This window comes from Cricetulus griseus, chromosome 4, assembly GCF_003668045.3.
Source record: "Cricetulus griseus strain 17A/GY chromosome 4, alternate assembly CriGri-PICRH-1.0, whole genome shotgun sequence".
NCBI lineage: Eukaryota > Metazoa > Chordata > Mammalia > Rodentia > Cricetidae > Cricetulus > Cricetulus griseus.
In genome coordinates, this window is record NC_048597.1 from 8,542,590 (window position 1) to 8,563,755 (window position 21,166).

At 37.2% G+C, this 21,166-nt stretch overlaps 4 protein-coding genes across 4 annotated transcripts; all 4 read left to right on the forward strand.

The window, feature by feature from the left end:
* Window positions 1-500: 500 nt before the first annotated feature.
* On the forward strand, window positions 501-689 carry LOC113835384 (keratin-associated protein 19-5-like). The gene has a single exon (XM_027413295.1). It carries the CDS (start codon window positions 501-503, stop codon window positions 687-689), a length of 189 nt encoding a protein of 62 aa, XP_027269096.1.
* Window positions 690-7,849: 7,160 nt separating this feature from the next.
* LOC100751114 (keratin-associated protein 19-4-like) lies at window positions 7,850-8,068 on the forward strand. The gene has a single exon (XM_027413296.1). The coding sequence runs from the start codon at window positions 7,850-7,852 to the stop codon at window positions 8,066-8,068; it is 219 nt and encodes a 72-aa protein (XP_027269097.1).
* A 6,477-nt stretch (window positions 8,069-14,545) lies between these two features.
* LOC113835385 (keratin-associated protein 19-8-like) lies at window positions 14,546-14,800 on the forward strand. The gene is made up of 2 exons (XM_027413297.1): window positions 14,546-14,681; window positions 14,736-14,800. Exons 1-2 carry the CDS (start codon window positions 14,546-14,548, stop codon window positions 14,798-14,800), a joined length of 201 nt encoding a protein of 66 aa, XP_027269098.1.
* Window positions 14,801-18,325: 3,525 nt separating this feature from the next.
* Window positions 18,326-18,580, forward strand: LOC100750623 (keratin-associated protein 19-3-like). The gene has a single exon (XM_027413298.1). It carries the CDS (start codon window positions 18,326-18,328, stop codon window positions 18,578-18,580), a length of 255 nt encoding a protein of 84 aa, XP_027269099.1.
* Window positions 18,581-21,166: the final 2,586 nt, after the last annotated feature.

A 21,166-nucleotide genomic window follows, 5' to 3' on the forward strand; every position in this document is an offset into this window, starting at 1 on the left:
TTGATAAATACATTTGCTTTGTGATAAGGATTTGACAACTGTGTGCTGAACAAATAGCCATGGGTATAGTTGGAGATGAAGTTATCAATTTGAGAGGTAACAGGGCAAAAATACTTAATTATGTATCAAAATATTCCCACCACATGTAGATGATGTAATACTCTTGGTAATAAGCCATTTTTTTCAGCATTTGGTATGTGTGTATTTTGGCTAGTCAACCGTTTCTTCTCATAAAAGCAAAACAGTAAGTTCAAGGACATGGTAAATAGAACTCTAAGCAATCTCAAGGATTTTAATGAGAATGAGGTCCTCAGTGTCAGGAGACAGCAGAGCAATGAGTTGTTACACTGCAAGTCACATACACAGTGACACAAAGGAAGGGTATGCACTTGACTTGTCACCTGCTCCCGACAGAGTATAAAAACCTCTTCTGCGTAGGATAAAACCCACAGTCAACATCATTCCTTGAACAGCAAACCAAAACTACCACTCTTGACACCATGAGCTTCTACAGCCGCTACTATGGAGGCCTGGGCTATGGCTACCGAGGCTTTGGAAACCTGGGTTATGGCTGTGGCTGTGGCTGTGGTTATGGACGCTACGGATATGGCTCTGGCTATGGAGGCTATGGCTATGGCTACCGCCGCCCACTTTACTATGGAGGATTTGGATTCTCCCACTTCTACTGAAATGCTGTCCTGAGGAACCATAATCTTAACTTTAAGTACATCACTCAAACCTCATCCAAAGACGAAATTAAACACACTGTGAAACAAGTCAAGAGAAAAACAATTTAAGGTCTGAGAGTTTAAGAATGCATGACATCTTATTATGTTCCCTTATTTCTCTCCTGTTGTTTCTTAAATGTAGAGGGTTTTTTTTTTTTTGATTCTTTGAAATAAACGATCCTAACTTATAATTGTGTTTGTGGCACTTAGAGTAATGTATTTTTGTAAAATACCTGCCAACATACTTGACGAACATCGTTTAGTGTTTACACTAACATCATCTTACATAGGAAAGAACTTAACAGAGCATGAAGTGAGGGCCTGGGGAGATGTCTCAGGGGTTGAGGTAGGTGAAAGAGTCCGTTGCACAGCTATTGAGACCTGAGTTAAATCACTAGGACCTACATAAAAGCCAGGTGCAGGAGCACATTGCTGTACTTGTACTCACAGTGATGGAGTAAGGGGTGGTGTGAAGAAGGGCTCGAGAGCAGAGAGAGAGAGAGAGAGAGAGAGAGAGAGAGAGAGAGAGAGAGAGAGAGAGAGAGAGAGAGGAGAGAGAGAGAGGAGAGAGAGGAGAGGAGAGAGAGAGAGAGAGGAGAGAGAGAGAGAGAGAGAGAGAGAGAGAGAGAGAGAGGGAGAGGGAGAGAGGGAGGGAGAGAGAGAGAGATTCACCTGATGAAATACAAATACCATAGTAGCGTGTTGTAGTTGTACCGAGTTGCCTAAGAGGAAGGTGCTGCACTACACACTACCTACAATATTCTCTATAGAATGTGATAATTAAGCAGACACATAAGCCCACTATGAAACCATGGCACTGAATTCAAATGAATGCTTCTCACCACATATTTGTATTAATTTTTAATATATCCTTACAATGTATTTTATCATATTCATTCCAACAAGTTTTGCTAAATCCCCCCAGAACCATCTACCTCCATAATTCCCATTTAAAAACAAATACCCCAGTAGACTAAAATTTGTGTTGTTTGTCTACTTTGGATATGGGGCCAGTACAGCAAAGCTGATTTTCTAAGAACCAAACCATTAAGGAACAGTAGTTCTCTCTTTCTTAGAAGCAATCATCCATCCACAGCATCTTAGTTAGAAACTATGATCTCCTTCCCCCTTCATGATCTCACAGTACCTGGTGAAATGGTGACTGGCTTGATCTTGTGTGGGCAACAGCAGCTCTTGGCAATTCATAAATAAGGTCTTGTTACGTCCCAAACACAGTTTCTCTTAAAATTTCCCTGAGCTGTGGCTCCTACAATCTTTCCACCCACTCTTTGACAAGGTCCCTGAAACTCGGAGTGAGGGTTGGATTATGAATGTCCTATTTCTGGCTGAGCCACTCCACTGATACTCATTCTGTAATTTGACAGGTTGTCAGTTTCTGCACTGACCATAATCCACTGAATGAAAAAAATTCTCTAATAAGATATGAGACCTATACCAATCTATTTATGGTAGAGAAATACAAATTTAAAGGGAGGTTTGATGAGTTCATTTAGCAGAAAGTAGGAATAGGTTCATCCCTAGGGCCTGTAAACGTCCTAACCATGAGATCTTAGCCAGGTTTATAGCATTACATTTCTGTTTCCTGGTGTGGAATGAGTTTTTATTTTATCATAAAGTGGTTGGTTTCCCCTGAGTATAATTTACCACACCAGTCATTATTACAGTTGACAGGGTTCAGGATTGAGTAAGACTGTTAGACTTTTTCTGCCAGTAGGCTGTATGGAATCTTCCAATACTATGAGACATAGCCAGGAGGAGGGAAACTTCCTGGTCAGAAGCAACCTTTTCTCTCCATGTACTATAACCAATATCTTCAGCAATAGGGTTCTTGTAATAAAGGTACAGTGGGCAATCAAGAGTCGTGCCAATAGAATAAGTATACACACACACACACACACACACACACACACACACATATGCATATATATGATCAAGTCCAACACAAGTTGGACTTGAAGTTTGTTTGTTTGTTTTTTCGAGACAGGGTTTCTCTGTGTAGCTTTGGAGCCTATCCTGGCACTCGTTCTGGAGACCAGGCTGGCCTCGAACTCACAGAGATAAGCCTGCCTCTGCCTCCCGAGTGCTGGGATTAAAGGTGTGCACCACCAACTCCTGGCAAATTTTTTTTTGAAGAGAAGGAGAGTATAAAGTTGGATGTTTAGGGAGAGGGGATATGGGAAAAGTAGGGGGAGGGTATATAAATATGAATAAAATACAGTGTATGAACATGGGGGAGGGCCTAGGCCCAGCCCAGGGTCATGTGGTGGACTTTGCGGAGCCACCATCTGGGGCCCTACCCTGCCTGGGGAGTGGAGGGTGGATGGAGTGGGGGACAGGTGAGGGGGGCTGGGAGGGAGGGTTGTGGGGAGAGGAGAGAGAGGGAGAAGGAGAAGAGATTGACATGTGAAGCAAGCTTGTTCCTAATTTGAACTAATAAAAAATAAGAAAAAATATAGTGTATGAAATTATCAAAGAATAGATAAAACCATTAATTTTTAAAATAAATTCAACACATTAAAATTCTATCTAAGTGCATATACAACTCGAGACATACAGGAGTAGTAAAATACCTTTTGTGTAGCTAAAAATATGTCTTTTTGATTACTTCAATGATAAGAAAAGTCATGTCAAAAACAAAACGTCTTTGAATATCTATTCAAAATATACAATATTTGGCAAATCTATCTCAAATTTTCTTCCTAATCTGAAGATATGCAAATTGGTCGTCCTACAAATTGTCAGCATGAAGAAATACTGTGCATGTCATCATGGAGAATTAAGTTAGTGTCGGTAGTTATCAAGTAGTCCAAATAGTTGTTGCAGTTGGCCTGTAGACTTGAGAAATTTGGCCAAACTTCCTGTAATGAGGAACTTTAGTTACCCAACAGCCAGCAAAAATGGGTATTTCTGGGATTTCTTTCACTTTCAGTAACGCATTTGCTAATATAAATATGGAATAAAATATCACCCTTTCCCAGAGAAAATGTATGCATTTTGTTACAAAGATAAAGTTTTATTTCTTTTAGTTGATATTCAATAATAGCAAGGAACATGAGTTCTCCTGTGCAGCTGATCTCTCATGTTTGCTCCTACTGGTCTAGGTAGGAAAGGCTCTTCAGAAGGGCAAACACTGGTGAAGATAAACAGGGCATGGCTGTTAAATACAGATCAGAGCCCCCATTTCAGTGAAGACCAACCACTCTGATTCCTCTAGCTCATTATTCTGATCAGAGTATGGTGCACTCCTATTGTGCAGTCAAATGAAGTATGAGATATTTATGACTGTGCGTTTCTTTATAGGGTTTACTTGTAGCTAACTGGACAAATTTACTTATTACAATATTCTGTCAAAATCATGGGCTTCTTTACTTGAGAAAACTAGCTGTAATGATGACCAACTCCAAAGTTTACTTTTAAAAATAAATTTGTAATAAAATAAAGTATTATGAATGAATAAATAATAAAATAAAAATAAATTTGAAAGACTCAGAATCACTTTCTGAACAACATGTTTCCTCCAATAAAGGAGGACCTCCCCATTTCAGGTCAGTAAGGGGAAAAAAACCACACTAGAAAGTTTGAGGAAGTCAGAATTTCACATGAGACGATGTGATTCTTTAGTGGTTCTTGGCATTGCAGTCTGAAGAAGTATTTTTCATATCTAAACAGAATCAATATCATTATTGGTAGACAGCATTTGCCACTCCTAGGATAATTGCATCTTACCATGGTTATTCTACCAGTTGTCAGATTGCATTGATTTAAGATTGAATTCAGCTGTAGGACACATTTCTTCTCTGAGAAAAGATTTCACCTGTCTTAGATACGACGTATCATGGGACCATTAGCCCACAAAGGAGGAAAGACCTGGCAGGGTAACATCAATAATACTTTTTGATTGATTTGTGATATCTATGACTTCTAACCAACTTGATGAGAATTAAATAATTTGAGAATCAAATTAATAACTATATTTTAATCTTAAAATGTACTGTAAAATGAAACAAGTTTTGAAGACAACAAAGAAATGAAATAGCACATGAGACCCAAAAGTTTATATATTTGGACAAAAAGTACCACACAAAATAAACCTATTCTCCCAAGACAATGCAGCAATTTTCCTTCTTGATGTTTACTGAGATGAACTCAAACTTTATGTGCACATGAAAATCTGAACAAAAGGTTTATTGAAGTTGTTTTTATAGTTAACAAAACTGTACAACAATAAACATGCCTTTTGAAGAATAAGTATGTAGACAAACTGTCATATTCATGAGAGGGGAATATATATTTAAACAGAAATGAGTTATAAGGAGAGAAGGGAAGACCACTAAAAAGTATTTGGTTAGAAGAAGAAGTCATGGTGAAAAGGTATGCTACTATGTGACTCTGACTACATGATATTCTGGCAAAATAAAGACCCATAAACAAATATAAGCAATAAAAACTCAGTATTTTCCATGAGATTGGGAGGTGTACTGAGGAAAGATTGTAGGAAAAAATAGATTGTCTTTGGCTCAGAAAAACTATTTATATGATAGTGGGTTCATGTTTGCATGACTCCATAAAGTTGTCAAAGCCCATAGAAATGCAAAACATAAACAGGAACCCTGAAATGTGAGATTTGGATAATGGCAGTCTGTCACAATTGTTCCACCCTCTGTGACAACTGTGCATTATTATTGGAATCTGTTTATAGAGGGGCACTGTTGTTTTGCGGGGAAGTACTGAGGACATAATGTTTATGCTTATTTTTTTCTGAAAGGTGAAACTGTCACAAATATAAAGTTACTTAAGAAGGAAAAGAGTCACATGGAATAATTAGATAACATGTCCTATGAACTGGTACTTGAAGTAAGGTCAAAGCTACACCATAGCATGCTGGGCCTTTTGGTGACACATCACACAGATGTGCAAAGTGTGGCAGCTTTGAAGATGATGTCACATGAGTTTTAAAGCCACTTTTGAAATAAATTTTTTATCACTGACATTTGTCTTCCATTTTGGACCTGTTTTTGTCCCCCACACTGTTGTCAAAGCTTATAGAGCTATACCATAAATAAGAGTGAACCCTAATAGACCAAGTGCAGGCTTTAAAGAGAATATCAACATTGGTTCACCAATTGTAAAATCCAAATGGAAGAGTGTGTGAAACAAATAGTAATTATGGTGATCAATATTCTAACACTGGCAAAAGCCAAGCAGACCTTCCTTTAGCATCCAGAGTTCATTACTGTTCCAGTACAGGAGAATTTATTCCTTCTGACTTTCAGTGTTCTCCAAAACAGATTGTTAATTTACTTTAGTGTCTGAGAAATAAAATACTTTTTCCCTCCATTTTTTAATTTAAATTAGAAACAAGATAGTTTTACATGTCAATCCTAGTTCCCTCCTCTTTCCCTCCTCCCCTGCCCCTCCCCCCAACTAACACCCTACCTATCCCATACCCTTTCTGTTCCCCAGGGAGGGTGAAGCCTTCCATAGGGGGTTTTCAGAGTCTGTCATATCCTTTGGTTAGGCCCTCCCCCATGTGTAGGCTCAGGGAGTATCCCTTTATGTGGAATGGGCTCCCAAAGTCCATTCCTATGCTAGGGATAAGTACTGATCCACTACAGGAGCCCCCATAGATTTCTGGGGCCTCCTCACTGACACCCATCTTCATGGGGTCTGGATCAGTCCCATGCTGGTTTCCCAGCTGTCAGTCTGGGGACCAAGAGCTCCCCATTGTTCAGGTCAGCTCTTTCTGTAGGTTTCACCAGCCTGGTCTGGACATCTTTATAACGCTTCCTTCTCTGCAACTGGATTCCAGTTCAGTTCAGTGTTTAGCTGTGGGTATCTGCTTCTACTTCCACCAGCTGCTGGATGAAGGCTATAGGATGGCATATAAGTTAGTCTTCAATCTTATTTTCAGGGAAGAGCATTTAAGGTAGCCTCTCCTCTGTTGCTTAGATTATTAGTTGGTGTTATCCTTCTAGATCTCCAGACATTTACCTAGTGCCTTATTTCTCTTTAAACCTATTATGGTATCTGTTACCTTGCTCTCCTCTATTCTTACCCCAACTCAAACTTCCTGCTCCATCATATCCTCCTCACCCTTCCTCTTCTCCCTTCTCATTCTCCTAGCTCCATCTCCTTTCCTTTATGCTCCCAATTTTCTCAGGAGATCTTGTCCCTTTCTGCTTCTCCAGGGGACCATGTATGTCTCTCCTAGAGTCTTCCTTGTTTCCTAGCTTCACTGATGGTGTAAATTGTAGGCTGGTAATCCTTTGCTCTATGTCTAAAATCATATATAAGTGAGTAGATAACATGTTTGTCTTTTTGTGTCTGGGTTACCTCACTCAGAGTGGTTTCTTCTACTTCCATCCATTTGCTTGAGAATTTCAAGATCCCATTGTTTTTCTTCACTGAGTAGTACTCCATTGTGTAAATGTACCACATTTTCTCTATCTATTCTTCAGTTGAGGGGCATCTAGGTTGCTTCCAGGTTCTGGCTATTACAAATAATGCTGCTATGAACATCATTGGACAGATGTCCTTGTTGAATGAATGTGCATCTTTTGGGTATGTGCCTAAGAGTGGAATTGCTGGATCTTGTTGTAGGCTGATTCCCATAAAATACTTTTAAATGGTAAGATAGAATCAAATTGACCACAGTCCTTTGATTAAATTTGTAAGATGAGCATCTAAGAAAAACTGGATATAAACAGATTTAATTGAGAACAAGACATTGTTAGATGTGATCACTCTTAGCTATGAGGAGTTCTATTAGTGGGTTGGTGTATCCAGACTTTGAAGATGCAGCAACTCCATCTCATTATGTGATGAGAGGAATTTTAAGAGCCATACTAATTTGGCAGCTAAGCATATTCAATAGTTTAACGAATGTAAAAGAGACTCTCCTTGCCAGTGGACAGTGTAATAACAAGTTTTTAAGGTTTTAAGTAGTTATAATTATAGAAAAATGATGCAAAAGGAGGGAATCCATATTACAGAGCACATGATCTTCTCAGGGTAGATAAGTTTGTCCCACATACAAGGACATTTGAAGATCTTGAACAGGATACCTTGAACAGGATACCAAACTCTCCATCTCTTACACCATGAGTTACTACAATGGCTACTATGGAGGCCTTGGCTATGGCTATGGAGGCTTTAGGGGCCTGGGCTATGGTTATGGCTGTGGACGTGGCAGTTTCCACAGACTGGGCTGTGGCTGTGGTTTGGGTGGCTATGGAAACGGCTCTGGCTCTGGAGGCTATGGGTATGGCTACAGTTGTCCACTTTCCAATGGAGGATGTGGGTTCTCCACCTTCTATTGAAAGACTGGCTTGGGAAACCAACACCTAGGATCATCACAAGATTTACCAAAACTATCAAATACTGAATCAGTATCAGGTTGGACTTAATCAAGAAAATCTGAAGAGTCCAAGTTTTAAAAGGACTGATCATCTGACCATGCTTATAGATATTCCCTACTTTAATTTGTATTGAATTTCTGGTTTAGTTTGCAATAAAGTATTCTCCTGGAAATCAGCACTTGTGGTATTTATTTAATCATTTGTCCATGGAAATGCTGTCTCTGGCTCTTGTTTTATGTTTTGTTTACTGAGTGTTTTCAAATAAGTTATTTCATTTCGAAATATATCCAGTCACCAATACTACCTATCAAGACATTTGAATTCACAAGAATTATCTGCCTTTTCTAAGCCTCTTTCTAATATATATTATTCTAATATATTATATATTCTCATATATGATTCATATATAATATATATAAAGTTTAATTTGTTATGAATTCAAATAAGTAGTAAGTAATGTCAGTCTTGCTTATTAATCATGGGAATAGAATTCTTAGCCCAAGAAATTTCTCCGCCCAACTAGGATGAACTGCTTTGAATCCATGTTTTCATAGTGTATTATTTTTTCTGGACTTGATCAAAGTAATGATATTCCAGTGACTCTATTGTAGGATTACACTGTTTTATAGATAATTATAATTATAGCAAATATTGCTTTTTCTTATTATTAATATCATTTACCCATAATATTAATAGGGACTAACTATAATGATAAACAATAGTGATCTGTATAACATCTCAGTGAATGTATTAGACACTCAGAACAATGTAGAATTATTATACTATTAGGTCTTTATTTATTGCTTCTGTAGATCCATACAGGAATAACAGGAAGGATTCTGAATATCTTCTTTTATTGGGAACGGATATGCTTATCTTATGGATAACACATCACAACAGGCTATTGGACTTCAAACAGGTAAATAATTGTCCAATCCAAGAAAGTAAAACACAACTTTCTAAAACCTACTTGACTTATTTGTAAGTTTGTGGTTTCAGCTTCAACTAAGGAGGATATAATATTCAAATTATTGTGTTGTTTTTCATTTAGAATAAGCAATTAAAAAGAATATAAAAATACCAATGTGCAATATTATCAAAAACTCCTGTGTGTGGTTTGATGCATGTATGTGCAGGTAAGAGGCCATATAGAAGCCAGAGATCACAAATATGTAACTTAACAGCAACAGATAACAATGATCAAAATCATCACATATCCTCTAACTCAAATTTCAAAACTAGTCTGGCATTTCACAGGTAACAAGTACCTTCACAGATAACAGGGGTAAAATTAAAGATTATGAAAATTACCTCTATGAGTAAAGACATAGAACAGAGGTCATTTATATTTAAACTTGACCTTGAGGCCATCTGTGAGTCATGTTTAGGCAAACTTTACAGCAACCTCCAGTATCTATGCAGATGAGTGGTATCTTAAGGATGGCTGAAAATTATTTTCATCTCTAATATCTTTTCAATTCTACCTTGTTTAAAACATGATTTTTTGGAGATTTTCAAGATATCTTTGGTGTAATGGGTTGCTGAATTTTATAATCATTTGTAACAGAAAATTCTCAACATCTGAGATCCTGATAAATACTTATTATCTTTTGAGGCACCTGTTAGCTAATAACACAAAAATAAACACATAATAGACAAACAGAAGGAAAATAAAGTGATTATGGTTAAAGTACTTATGTATTGCTCTGTGATATCATTTTATGTGAAAATAAAATCTTTTGAGTGAAAATTGGTAGGCACTCAGAACAACTGATAAAAAGAGCACGAACAGAACAGAGGACATGAGGTAGCAGTGACCACAGCTGTGGGCGAGGGGACTGTATTCGGTACTTTATGATGATACTTTGGATACCTAATACACAGGAAAATATGTCATTATTAAAAAGTTACATTTTTGATAGTTTGTAAGTGCTTAAAAACAGGTCTCTAATTATTATGAACTGTGTTTTATGTTTAAAAGATTATGCCATGTTTGCAGATAAAAAATTTATTTTTCAACAAGTATTAAAAATAAAGCTTACTGGTTTTGAGGACTGATGCTCTAAAGTAATAATAAAAGAAGATGAGAAACTAATGAATACATTTCAGCTTTTCCCCTTGAAGTTAACTATTGCTGCACACAGCAGGTAGGCTGATACCTCCAGAGCTTTTAACTGTTTCCTACAGTTTGACAAGAAACCCAATGTGAGGTATGAGATAGCTTTGAAGGGGTATAATAAATACAATTATGTTATTTCACTTAATAATAAGCAAAGCAAATCAGTAAAAGAAACCTAGATATCAAGGGATATTTAATTTCAACATTGCACGAAAACTGTTGTTGAGTTTGTCTATGAACAGCTCTGTTTTGGCTCAGTGGGTCCAGATTTTGAAGACAGAAATATGTTTCCATAAAAGTGATACAGTGGATTTCACGATCACTGTGAACAGCAAGCAGCACAAGCTCACACATATTGGTGAGGTGGACAGCCCCTTCTATGTCAGGACTCTGTCAAGTGTGGTGCATAGAAATACATGAAAATTTAACAGCAAATAAATATTTGATCTCATTGCTTGGTAGGGTATAAAAACATATGTGATTGTATTTCAATTGTCACACTAAGTGTCTTTCCTTGAGCAGATCAATTGCCACTCTGGACACCATGAACAAGCGTGGTAACTGCTAGCCAGCCTAGGTTGCAGCTATGTAGGGTCTAGAGCTGTGGCTGTGGTAATGGATATGGAGACACTTGCAGTCTGGGGCAGGGCTATGTTTGTGAAAACTATGGTTGTGAGTCTGGCTATGGAGGCTGTGGGTACATGTCATCACTAATTATGCATAAGATCTGGAATCTCTGGACTAGGTTAAATAATTTTCATATTCAACATTTAAACAATAAGAGAACTCTCCAAAGGCAGCTACCCTCATTCTACAACAGAGTTCATGGTGGTGTTACTTGTGTACAAAACTTGAGTATGTCATACAATTTTCAGTTTATAACACCAATGGCATCATAGTACCAGAATTCTTTAATTTCGTTTGTAACTGACTTGATTATCTCTTCATCTCCTAATAAATCATTCTAATTTGGGAACAAAGTATGATTCTGTTCATAAATTTAATTAGGTATGCATGCTAATGAATCTTGACAATTCCATTGTGAAAGAGAGAGCCCCTAAACATACAAATAATAGTTTGGGAGTGAACAAAAAGGCAGCTTCCGTAAGATCAATAAGTGATACTTTGCTGTTTCTTTCACTAGGTAATACACATATTCAAGTCAACAACAAGAAGTTGTCAACATAACTACACCTTCATATGTTATGAATGTTTTATTACATTTAAAAGCATTTCTCATTTTATCCATTCAGCAAGCTTGGCCCTTATTTTAATTATATATCAATAGAACATTTTATATTAAACCATTTCATTAAGCATACTTTGAAAGTAAACCACGTTTGCTAAAAAAAAAAAAAAGTATTCTGCAATCTCACACCAAACTTTCATACTTATTTGCTAGTTAAATGTGCCATTGATCTTTGTTATTAGTTAAGCAGGGTAATTTTTGAGATGAAGCTAGTTTATACTTAATTCAGAATCTTTTAGCCATAATTTTTCAGTTGACTGCTTATCTTTTTCACTTCAGCTCCATGATAGGACATTCTTCTTTTCAATCCACATCATTAGTAAAGCAGTTGCAATCCAAACATCTATCTTTAGTTCACCCCTGAACTAATTTTTGGAGCTATCTATTACTTGCCCGTATGTTTATGAGTTATATGAGAATAAAACTGATCTACACAATTTCATTATACATAGCACACTGACGTTTCCTCATCACATCATTAAAATGACGCATCCTGTTTTTCATTTGCTATTGTGCATAGTTTAACCCAAATTCCTCATTCTGTGAAATCTCCCTGGATTAAACTAAAAAGGTACATTAATTCACCATGAGGTCCTCACTTTTCAAGACACTGCCTGTGTCTCCTGAGTGCAGGTGTGTATTGATTCATCACTATGTCCACCTTTGATGTTTTGATGCATATATTTCTTGACTTTCTTTTGCTCTTTATCTATAAGCATGTATGTTTGTACTTACATGGGTGTGCACACAAAGAGCAAGACACGTGTATATTTTACTTGCTTCTTTGAAATTGTAAAGGTAAATCCAGAGCTGTGCCACAGTTGAGCTCATTTTCGTTAGCAATATCTGTTTGCTGTGAGCACACGTCATTATGCACATAACAACAAGAGCATGACTGAGCCTTCAGTCATGTGCACATACATACCTGTCACATTTGCCTGGCATTGATAAGATTCTTCAAAGTTTTCAATGTTCTTACTGCCCTTGGAGTTAAAAAATAACTCCTTGAAAGATCTGGAGAGATGGTTGAGCAGTTAAGAGCACTGGCCGCTCTTCCAAGAGGACCTGGGTTCAATTCTCAGCACCCCCATAGAGTTCACAACTGTGTGTACCTCCAAAATCTGACACCCTCACACAGACATATGTGCAGGCAAAACACCAGTGCATATAAAATAAAAATAAATCAAAAATGACTCATTGAGAAGGGAATATTTTTCTCCTCCCATTTTTTCACAACAAACAGTAGAATAAACTTGGATAAAGCAGCAAAAGAATTTACCTGAAGGGAAAACATTCATTTAAATATTCCCTTGAGAGCTGTGAGCCCTTTAGAATCACACTGTACTTGGGAGAAAACTTACTCACAGCTTATTCATGACAAGCTGTACCAGACAGAATTCATCATTTTCTTTACCTTAACAGGATGACTGTTTTCTTTGGAAAAAGATTTGATTAATCCAGTTGGGAAAAGATGTTATCAAGAATCCTATTTCCAAACATTAAAACAAAAGATAAAAACAATATTTTCTCTGGTATATATTTAATGTCATATAAAATAAAATACTAATCAAAGTCCAAAGCTTAGAATATGGTTATATTCCAATGATAATTAAGTTTGGATTGATTCCTGTTTTTAAGGTTAAGATTAGGAAATCTGAGAAAAGTGACAGGCTCCCCTCACATTCTTATTACAGCCCAGCATGTTAAACATTATCATTCAGAATCTGGAGAGTTACAAGTTGTGAGAATTTTGTAGAATGTTGCTAAAATAGTGTTCAACCCCAATAGTACAGAAATACTTCCTAAAATACTCAAACATTTACAAGGAAGTAATGTCTCGAACTGTTGTGAGCTCATTTTCTGAGACAAAATAATGAAGACCTGGCATATACTGTAGAAAATATAATGTAAGGGAAGAGGTGTTGTGATAACTTTAGGTATGTGGATAAAAACATGAAAGTCTGTTTTAAAATTAAATGAGTAATAACTAAATAACCAAGTTGGTACTAGAATTAATAGAGAATAAATGCAAATCATGAGGTAAAGAGTGGTTTGATACAGAGGAGGGCTGCAAGGATATGATGAAGAAAAGGCAGAGGAGAGAGACGAGGAAAAGTCATGAAACCAGAATCTTGAGAAGTGCTGGGCATTGGTGGCTCATGCTTTTAATCCCATCATAGCTCCAAAGCTACACAGAGAAACCCCATCTCAACAAAACAAAACAAAACAAAACAAAACAAAACAAAACAAAACAAAAAACCCCAAAGAATCCTCAGAAGTTCAGACAATACTGTAGGTAGTGATGAAATGGATAGTGATACAAAGAAGAATATATTTGAAAATTTTATTTAGGCTGGTTACAGAGTGAGTTTAATGTCTTGACAATCCTTTGGTTTCTGGGTTAAATTTTAGTATTCTGATAAGCTAAGAATTTTTTATGATGATGGAAAAAGTAAAAATAGTTTTATTCTACCTGTAATTTTCTGTTTCCTTTTATATATCTATCATGGTTAGGTTCATTCAACTAAACCATATCTTCTTCTTTTGAAAGAGTTCAGATGCTTCTTTCGTCAATCTGAAAAACACATTGGAAGATTATGGAACATTTAAATGTTCTTTTTTGAAATCACTTACTATAATCTAGATATGATATTAGATATTGCATTAAATGAATGAAAGTTAGAAGTGAGAAAATATTTAGAAAAAAAGGCTGACAATATGATTGATGTAAAAATCATAACAATGAATTCTACTACAGGAACTTAAATTCTCTAACCTTGAAGGCATTGACATTTCCTCATAAAAATGAGACACAATGAGTTCAAGGGCATTCTAACTAGGCAGAGAAGCAAGCTAAAATATTTTAATGAGTTGTATGCCTCCCTTTGTGTTAGCAAACAGATTAATGAGGTATCTCTAGCACATTAATAACTTGGAATGAAAGAAAATAGTGCCCACAGGCTTTGTCACATGTTCGGCACAGAGTATATAAGCTTCCTCCTACACCCGTTGACATTCACACTCAGGATCTTACCTTGAACAACAGATCAAAGCTACTTCTCCCAACACCATGAGCTACTACAGCAACTATTACGGAGGCCTGGGCTATGGCTATGGAGGCTTTGGGGGCCTGGGCTATGGCTATGGAAGCTATGGCTGTGGATGTAACAGCATCCGCAGACTGGGCTGTGGCTGTGGCTATGGAGGCTATGGATATGGCTCTGGCTTTGGTGGCTATGGATTTGGCTCTGGCTATGGAGGCTACGGATACGGCTGCTGCCGCCCTTCATGCTGTGGAAGATACGGGTTCTCCAGCTTCTACTGAAATCCTGCTCTAGTAACTCAGAATTTGAAACCTTGACTAAATGTTCTGAGAAATCCTAGTCAAGTGGCTGTGATGATCCTAAGACTACTGGGCAGGTGAAATTCTTGAGTGTTGAAGACGACATTTATAAAATGTGTCTGCATTTTAAGCTTGAAGACTAAGAGTGAGTTCTTGTTCAATTGCCAATAAATGATTCAATGAGAAGCTGAAATATATTTTTGTTTGGTTTATTTCATTTATATGTAAAAATTGTTGATATCTGTTAAGTACAACAAATTGAATACAAGAATATGCAAACACACACATATATACAGATGAATAAAGATATAGATATAGATATAGATAGAACAAGAGAGAGACAGAAGGGGAGGAATACTTTAATAGTAATGAAACAGTAAGGAGACAGAAATACAATCACCCTGATTTGACCATCACATGTTGAATACAAGAATTAATATATTACACCTTACCTCATAGATCTGTAACTTTCGTTAGATCAAGGCCTGTGTTAACACTACCTCTTTAAAAAGCTTATTTCTGTTGCAATGGAGAAATGAGTCAATCAATCGACAAGTTATCTAATTGGCCATGTAACTAACCAATCAGCAATGCTAAAATCCATCTCCCAGTGAAAGTTTACTGTGTCTTGCACTTTCAGTTTATTCTGCTGTAAGTTGGGATGGACCAGCACTGTGGGCTGAGCCAGTGAAATGGCTCTCAGCAATGCAGTTGAAATCTTAGTTAGGTAGCCCAACCCAGTACCCAGTATCATAGGATTTCCCAGGAGGTGTTTTCTTTCTGAATAAGACAATACCATCCATGAATAGTTACTACAAGATGACAAAGGAGAAAAATAATTTCTAATGCTGACATTCCTACTTTATTCAATACTATCACAATTTTGTTTTCTTTAAGATTTATTGATTAATTTTTATGTTGAGAATAAATGTTTTACATTTTTAAAAGTTTAACACTTATATAAATAGTAAGAACATGTTTTGCCCTTCTACTCATAAAAATGAGTAAAAACTTATGTAAGTCATGAATTGACAATTCTAAACAGGTTAAAACAGCATAATTTTTCTTTTGCTCTAATGAATGGATAGAAAAATATGAGATTCTCAATAAATATAGTAAAAAATACTTTTTGTCTTGAGCTCATAGGAAAACGGTGGTTTTGTTATATTTTCTTCAAAGTACTTTTCTTGTTTTAATGGAGAAATAAATAAATAAATAAATAAATAAATAAATAAATATTTGCATAACACAGTTTTACATCTTCTTTCATAAAGACGCATTTAGCATTAACCAAATTACTTAAGGGTTTGTCATTGTATCCCATACTATTTCCACATATAACATGATAATTTTTTGAGACAGGGTTTCTCTTTGTATTTTGTAGACCAGGCTGGCCTCAAACTCACAGAGATATGCTTGCCTCTGCCTCTGTAGTGATGAGATTAAAGGTGTAGACCACCACTGCCTGGCTATATGATGATCTTATGTCTCAAAATATTGGGGAAAATGCCTTTAACAAGCTACACACACAGACAGAGTACCAGAACAGTAGTGTGAAATTCTTAGCTGTGATTTAATTAGAGTTCCAAACCATCCTTCCAGATGGCCTGGCATAAAATCACAAACTTAGAACATTATGAAAGTTAGGGGTGGAGTTTATAACTCCGGTATCGGTTCATGAGCATGAACGTGAGAGATGTCATTGTCTGGCTGCAGTTTCAAGAGGTTGTGTCTGCTTTTGAATGAAGTTTGCATAGAATAGCACAGATACTCCAGAGAAAGGCTAGGGTTGGTTTATTGTTATGTCAACTACAGAAGCATGGATGGAGTTCATGTTAGGCTGAAAACATGTCTTAGACAGTCTGGTAAGCTGCTCACGTTATTCTCTGAATGGGCCTTGTTTTAATGTTATGGGTAGTCATATATGCCATCCATATTGGTCTGTGCTTTAATGGTTGTATACACCATTCATATAGTTTTATTGCCTTCCAACTGACTGTTAAGCTTTTACACTATGTAAGGTCAAAAAACAAGCCTATTATAACAAAGAATGTATCCCTTCATAATCCTAAATGGAATATTACAGTCTTAAAACTATGTCATTCAAAAATTATAATAAATATCAAGAAAAATTTAACAGTGTAATTATAGTCATAAAATAAATTATATGGGATTCAGGTTTCAAGATGTGTCTACATGTTGGTGGGGTTTGGTCAGCTTCAAACTCAGCCTTGGGCATTGCCACCTCACTGGGATGAGCCAAAAGGAGACTGAACACCAAGCCTTCAACGTTCCAAGAGAGAATCTTTTTCTCCACTCCCCTTTTCTGATTGTACCTTGCAGTTACCAAATTCAAGATCTTTTTGAGACTTCTAAGTCTCATTAAATTTTCAGAGGGTTTTATGTATTAAAGTGTGTTTTAAGTAATAAATAACATTGTTAATATTTTAGAAAGGTTCAGTTGGTACTGTAGGAAACGTTACCTCAAAATAATACCTAAAAGCAACTATAATGACCGAAGATCACAAATAGGCAAAGTGGTGTGAAGGGTGCATGCCTTATCCTGAGTGTGGAGAACTAAGTAGTATTGACTTGAGTGAGTGGGCAATAGCCTTGTCTATTACCGCCTCATCTATTCACTTGGGTAGAGATAAACAGTGGGAAATTCAAGTTAGGTGATATTTGAAATGAGACTTTAAAGACACAAATCACCAATAACAGCTCGAGAAAGAAAGACACAGATGAGTTGGGCAGGCACAGATGTCATCTGTGGGAGACCTGAAGCTAGATTCCCTGTGGAGACAAGATAAAGGAGCTAGAGAGAGTTCTGCCAAGAAGCCAAGTGGATTTTTAATCACTGTCATTGTCTCTCTCTCCACTTGTAAGTCAATTGTGCTATGCTGTTAAACAAAAGTAAATATTGCATAATTGACTATAAATCCTCAAATAAATATGACAATCATGCATATTCAAAGTCTTACCCTTGTAGAAATCAGGTGATAATTCATGGCTCTTGACAGTGAGTCAAGTCCTTGCCTCACGTGACACAAAATATGTGACTCTTTTGAAAGTGTTGATACATTTCAGTCTTGAACTAGGCTATTTTTCAAATTTTGTGGACTCAAAATATAAAAATGTCCCCCAACAAAATGTGTTAGGAAAATTTTAATTTCCATTCAAGAATACTAAATATGTTCAGTATTGTCTAATAATAGAAAATTCTCTTAAGGTCTATGAATACTCTGTCTAATAAGGTTAAAGCAGTAAGTCCTGAAACAAACTCACGAGGTAGCCAAATAAAGCTTAAATATCCTCAACAGATGTTGGTCAGATGACAGTGGATGAATGTGTGGTCTCAGGTAATTACAATTTATGGAATGACACAAAGGAGAGGCCCAAGCTTCATCACATACTCTGCCCAGGGTATATAAGCTTTGCTGTAGGTGCTGATGCTCACACTCACATTCTCTCCTGAAACAGCAGAACAAGCCTTCCACTCCTGACACCATGAGCTACTACGGCAGCTATTACGGAGGCCTGGGCTATGGCTATGGAGGCTTCGGGGGCCTGGGCTATGGCTATGGAAGCTATGGCTGTGGATGTAACAGCATCCGCAGACTGGGCTGTGGCTGTGGTTATGGAGGCTACGGATATGGTTCTGGATATGGAGGCTATGGATATGGCTCCGGCTTTGGAGGCTACAGATACGGCTGCTGCCGCCCTTCATGCTATGGAGGGTATGGGTTCTCCACCTTCTACTGAGCGAACTGCTGACATTAGAAGCAAACAGGACACTTCCGAATATGTGGTCCATGTTATTTGCTCTTATGCCAGAGATATGCATTCCATTTCCTCTGACACCAATAGGAATGCTTAAGCAACTTCCATGACCATTTTGCAGCTTTAACCTCTGTATCCATCACCAAGATGCGTATGTAATATGAATAATACTTTTATTTTATTATTTAAATTTTATTTAAATTAGAAACAATCTTATTTTATGTATCAATTCCAATTCCCTCTCCTTCCCATCCTATCATGCCCCCCACAAATCCCTGCTTCCCATCCCCCACCCACCCCCAGACAGGGTGAGGCCTTCCATGAGGGATCATCAAAAATCTGTCAAGTCATTCTTCTTGTTTTGGTTTGTTTTTTAATTACTATTGCTATATAACTTTTATAGAAATATCACAGAGAAAATTTATGCAGTGCTGTTTTCTAATAAATATTTGAAGTATCTGCCATTACTTTAGCATCTTATTTTGCAACAAATATAAAGAATTTTATTAGGAAGTGTTGATATCCTGCCACACACTATGTTTTGATGAAAATGATTCTAAGCCGTTTTGCTACACAAGCTTAAAGCATATAGGATGTCTACTAAGTATAACCAGAATAACTTGCTTCTATTTGCTCCCTCAAGACATAAACATTCTCAATTGACTTGAGGGTTCAATCACTACAGAGAGCATCTGCTTGCATTTCACTGTGGAGTACTGTTATCGGCTGCATCTTTTTAGGGTAAGATTGCTCAAACCATCACAGCATTGCCTGTTCCTATCCTTTATCTCAGGGAATGGTAGGCCTAAGTGGATCTTACTTCCTTTCCTTGGTTTCTACTGATGCCTGTGGTGAACAAACTATGTCAGAAACACATGCGGTGCCAGAACTTCCTACATCACAGTAAAAACACTTGATGTTTGAGAGTCAGTGACACAAACTTGAAAAAAACGGAAAAAACAACAAAAAAGAACACCTTACTTTTTGCTGGTATTGTGGCAGATGGGAACACATATTTTCTATTTTAACATTTCTCATCATTTTGACTGCTTGTATATGTGAATGTGTGTTTGTGTGTCTTCCAGTGGGTACCTGCAGGTGAGTAAATTTACACACAGATGCCAGAGGCTTTTGATTCCTCTGGAGCTGGGATCACAGGTGGTTGTGTGCTGCCTACCCTGGGTGCTAGAAATGGAACTTGTGTCTTTTGCAAGACCAGTTTGAACTCTTACCTACAGAACCATCTCTCTAGCCACATGAACACAATTTTTTTAAACTCCAACAGTAATGAGTAATATTAACTCACAAAACACCACACACACACACACACACACACACACACACACACACACACGCACACGAGCATGTGATCACATATGCACACACACACACATTTGTGTGTTATAAAGTGAGTATTTAGAGTAAAAAGACAGAATTTTCAGAAGTAGGTTAATGCAAATGGAAATAAAAATTGTATTGATAGGATAAGGTCCAAATCAGCTCCAGGGTAGGAGCTGAGGCAGCAGGCATGCTGACATGCATGTTGCTGTGTAGGGATGGACTGCAGGGTTGATGCCAGTTGCAGAGGAGAGAGGACAGAACCAGGTCTATACCCTTGTGAAAGGACGGATGGTAGGTCTATACTGCAGGCAGTCAGCAGCAGACCAAACCAAATTGAAGCCCAGGGCTAGTTATAAGTTTTTTGCCCCTTGGTCTTTGATGCACATACCCTGTGGTTAGGTGACAAGTCACCTGGAGTCAACAGCATCATGATCCTAGGTGTACACATTTTTATGGTATTCACATACGGCAATTATACCTTTTCCTTGGTTTTGTATGTCCAATAAGTTATTATGCCTACTTTTCCTTGATATGATATTAACAAGCACACATGCCCCTATATTCTTAATTTGCTTCAATAAATTATCAGAATGCCATTCTGCCTACTACTAGGAGCAAGTGATTTAATGGTGCTGCATGAGTGGTTCCAAATGTATTTCAAATGTCCACCCAGGTGCACAGTTGTCCTCCTTTCTTAAATGGAGTCAAATGAAGCTATCAAAATAGTTTTTTAGCAAGGAACAACCTGAGAAGCAAGCATTTTATAGAATGTGAAGTAACTGGAAGCTGGACATAGCCTGCTTTCAATGGCCCCTTATAAAGAAGATCTATTTGCCACCACCATGACACAAGAAACACAAGTGACAGAGCATTCTACCAAGAACTTCTGGAAGCAAGTGTGTATGTTGGGGGAAGCATTTTTGATTTGTTCTTCATTTATTAAGGGACCTTTAATGTTCTACATCCAATCTGCACTATGGCACACACAAAGTATAATGTTAATAGCATACAGAACATTTTTACTGATAAGAGCTTTTCATGGTTGACAACTCTGGTCCTATTATTCAGCTAAGACTAGGGATCCTGACTCTTGCCAGAGATTTCTTTTACTCAGAAATTTCTTCAGGCCTTACAGAACAAATTGCCTTCATGTTTGCTCTACAATTTATCATTCCTGGTTCAGCACCTATGATCGCAACAGTGAATCTGCACTGGACCTTCTGCAAC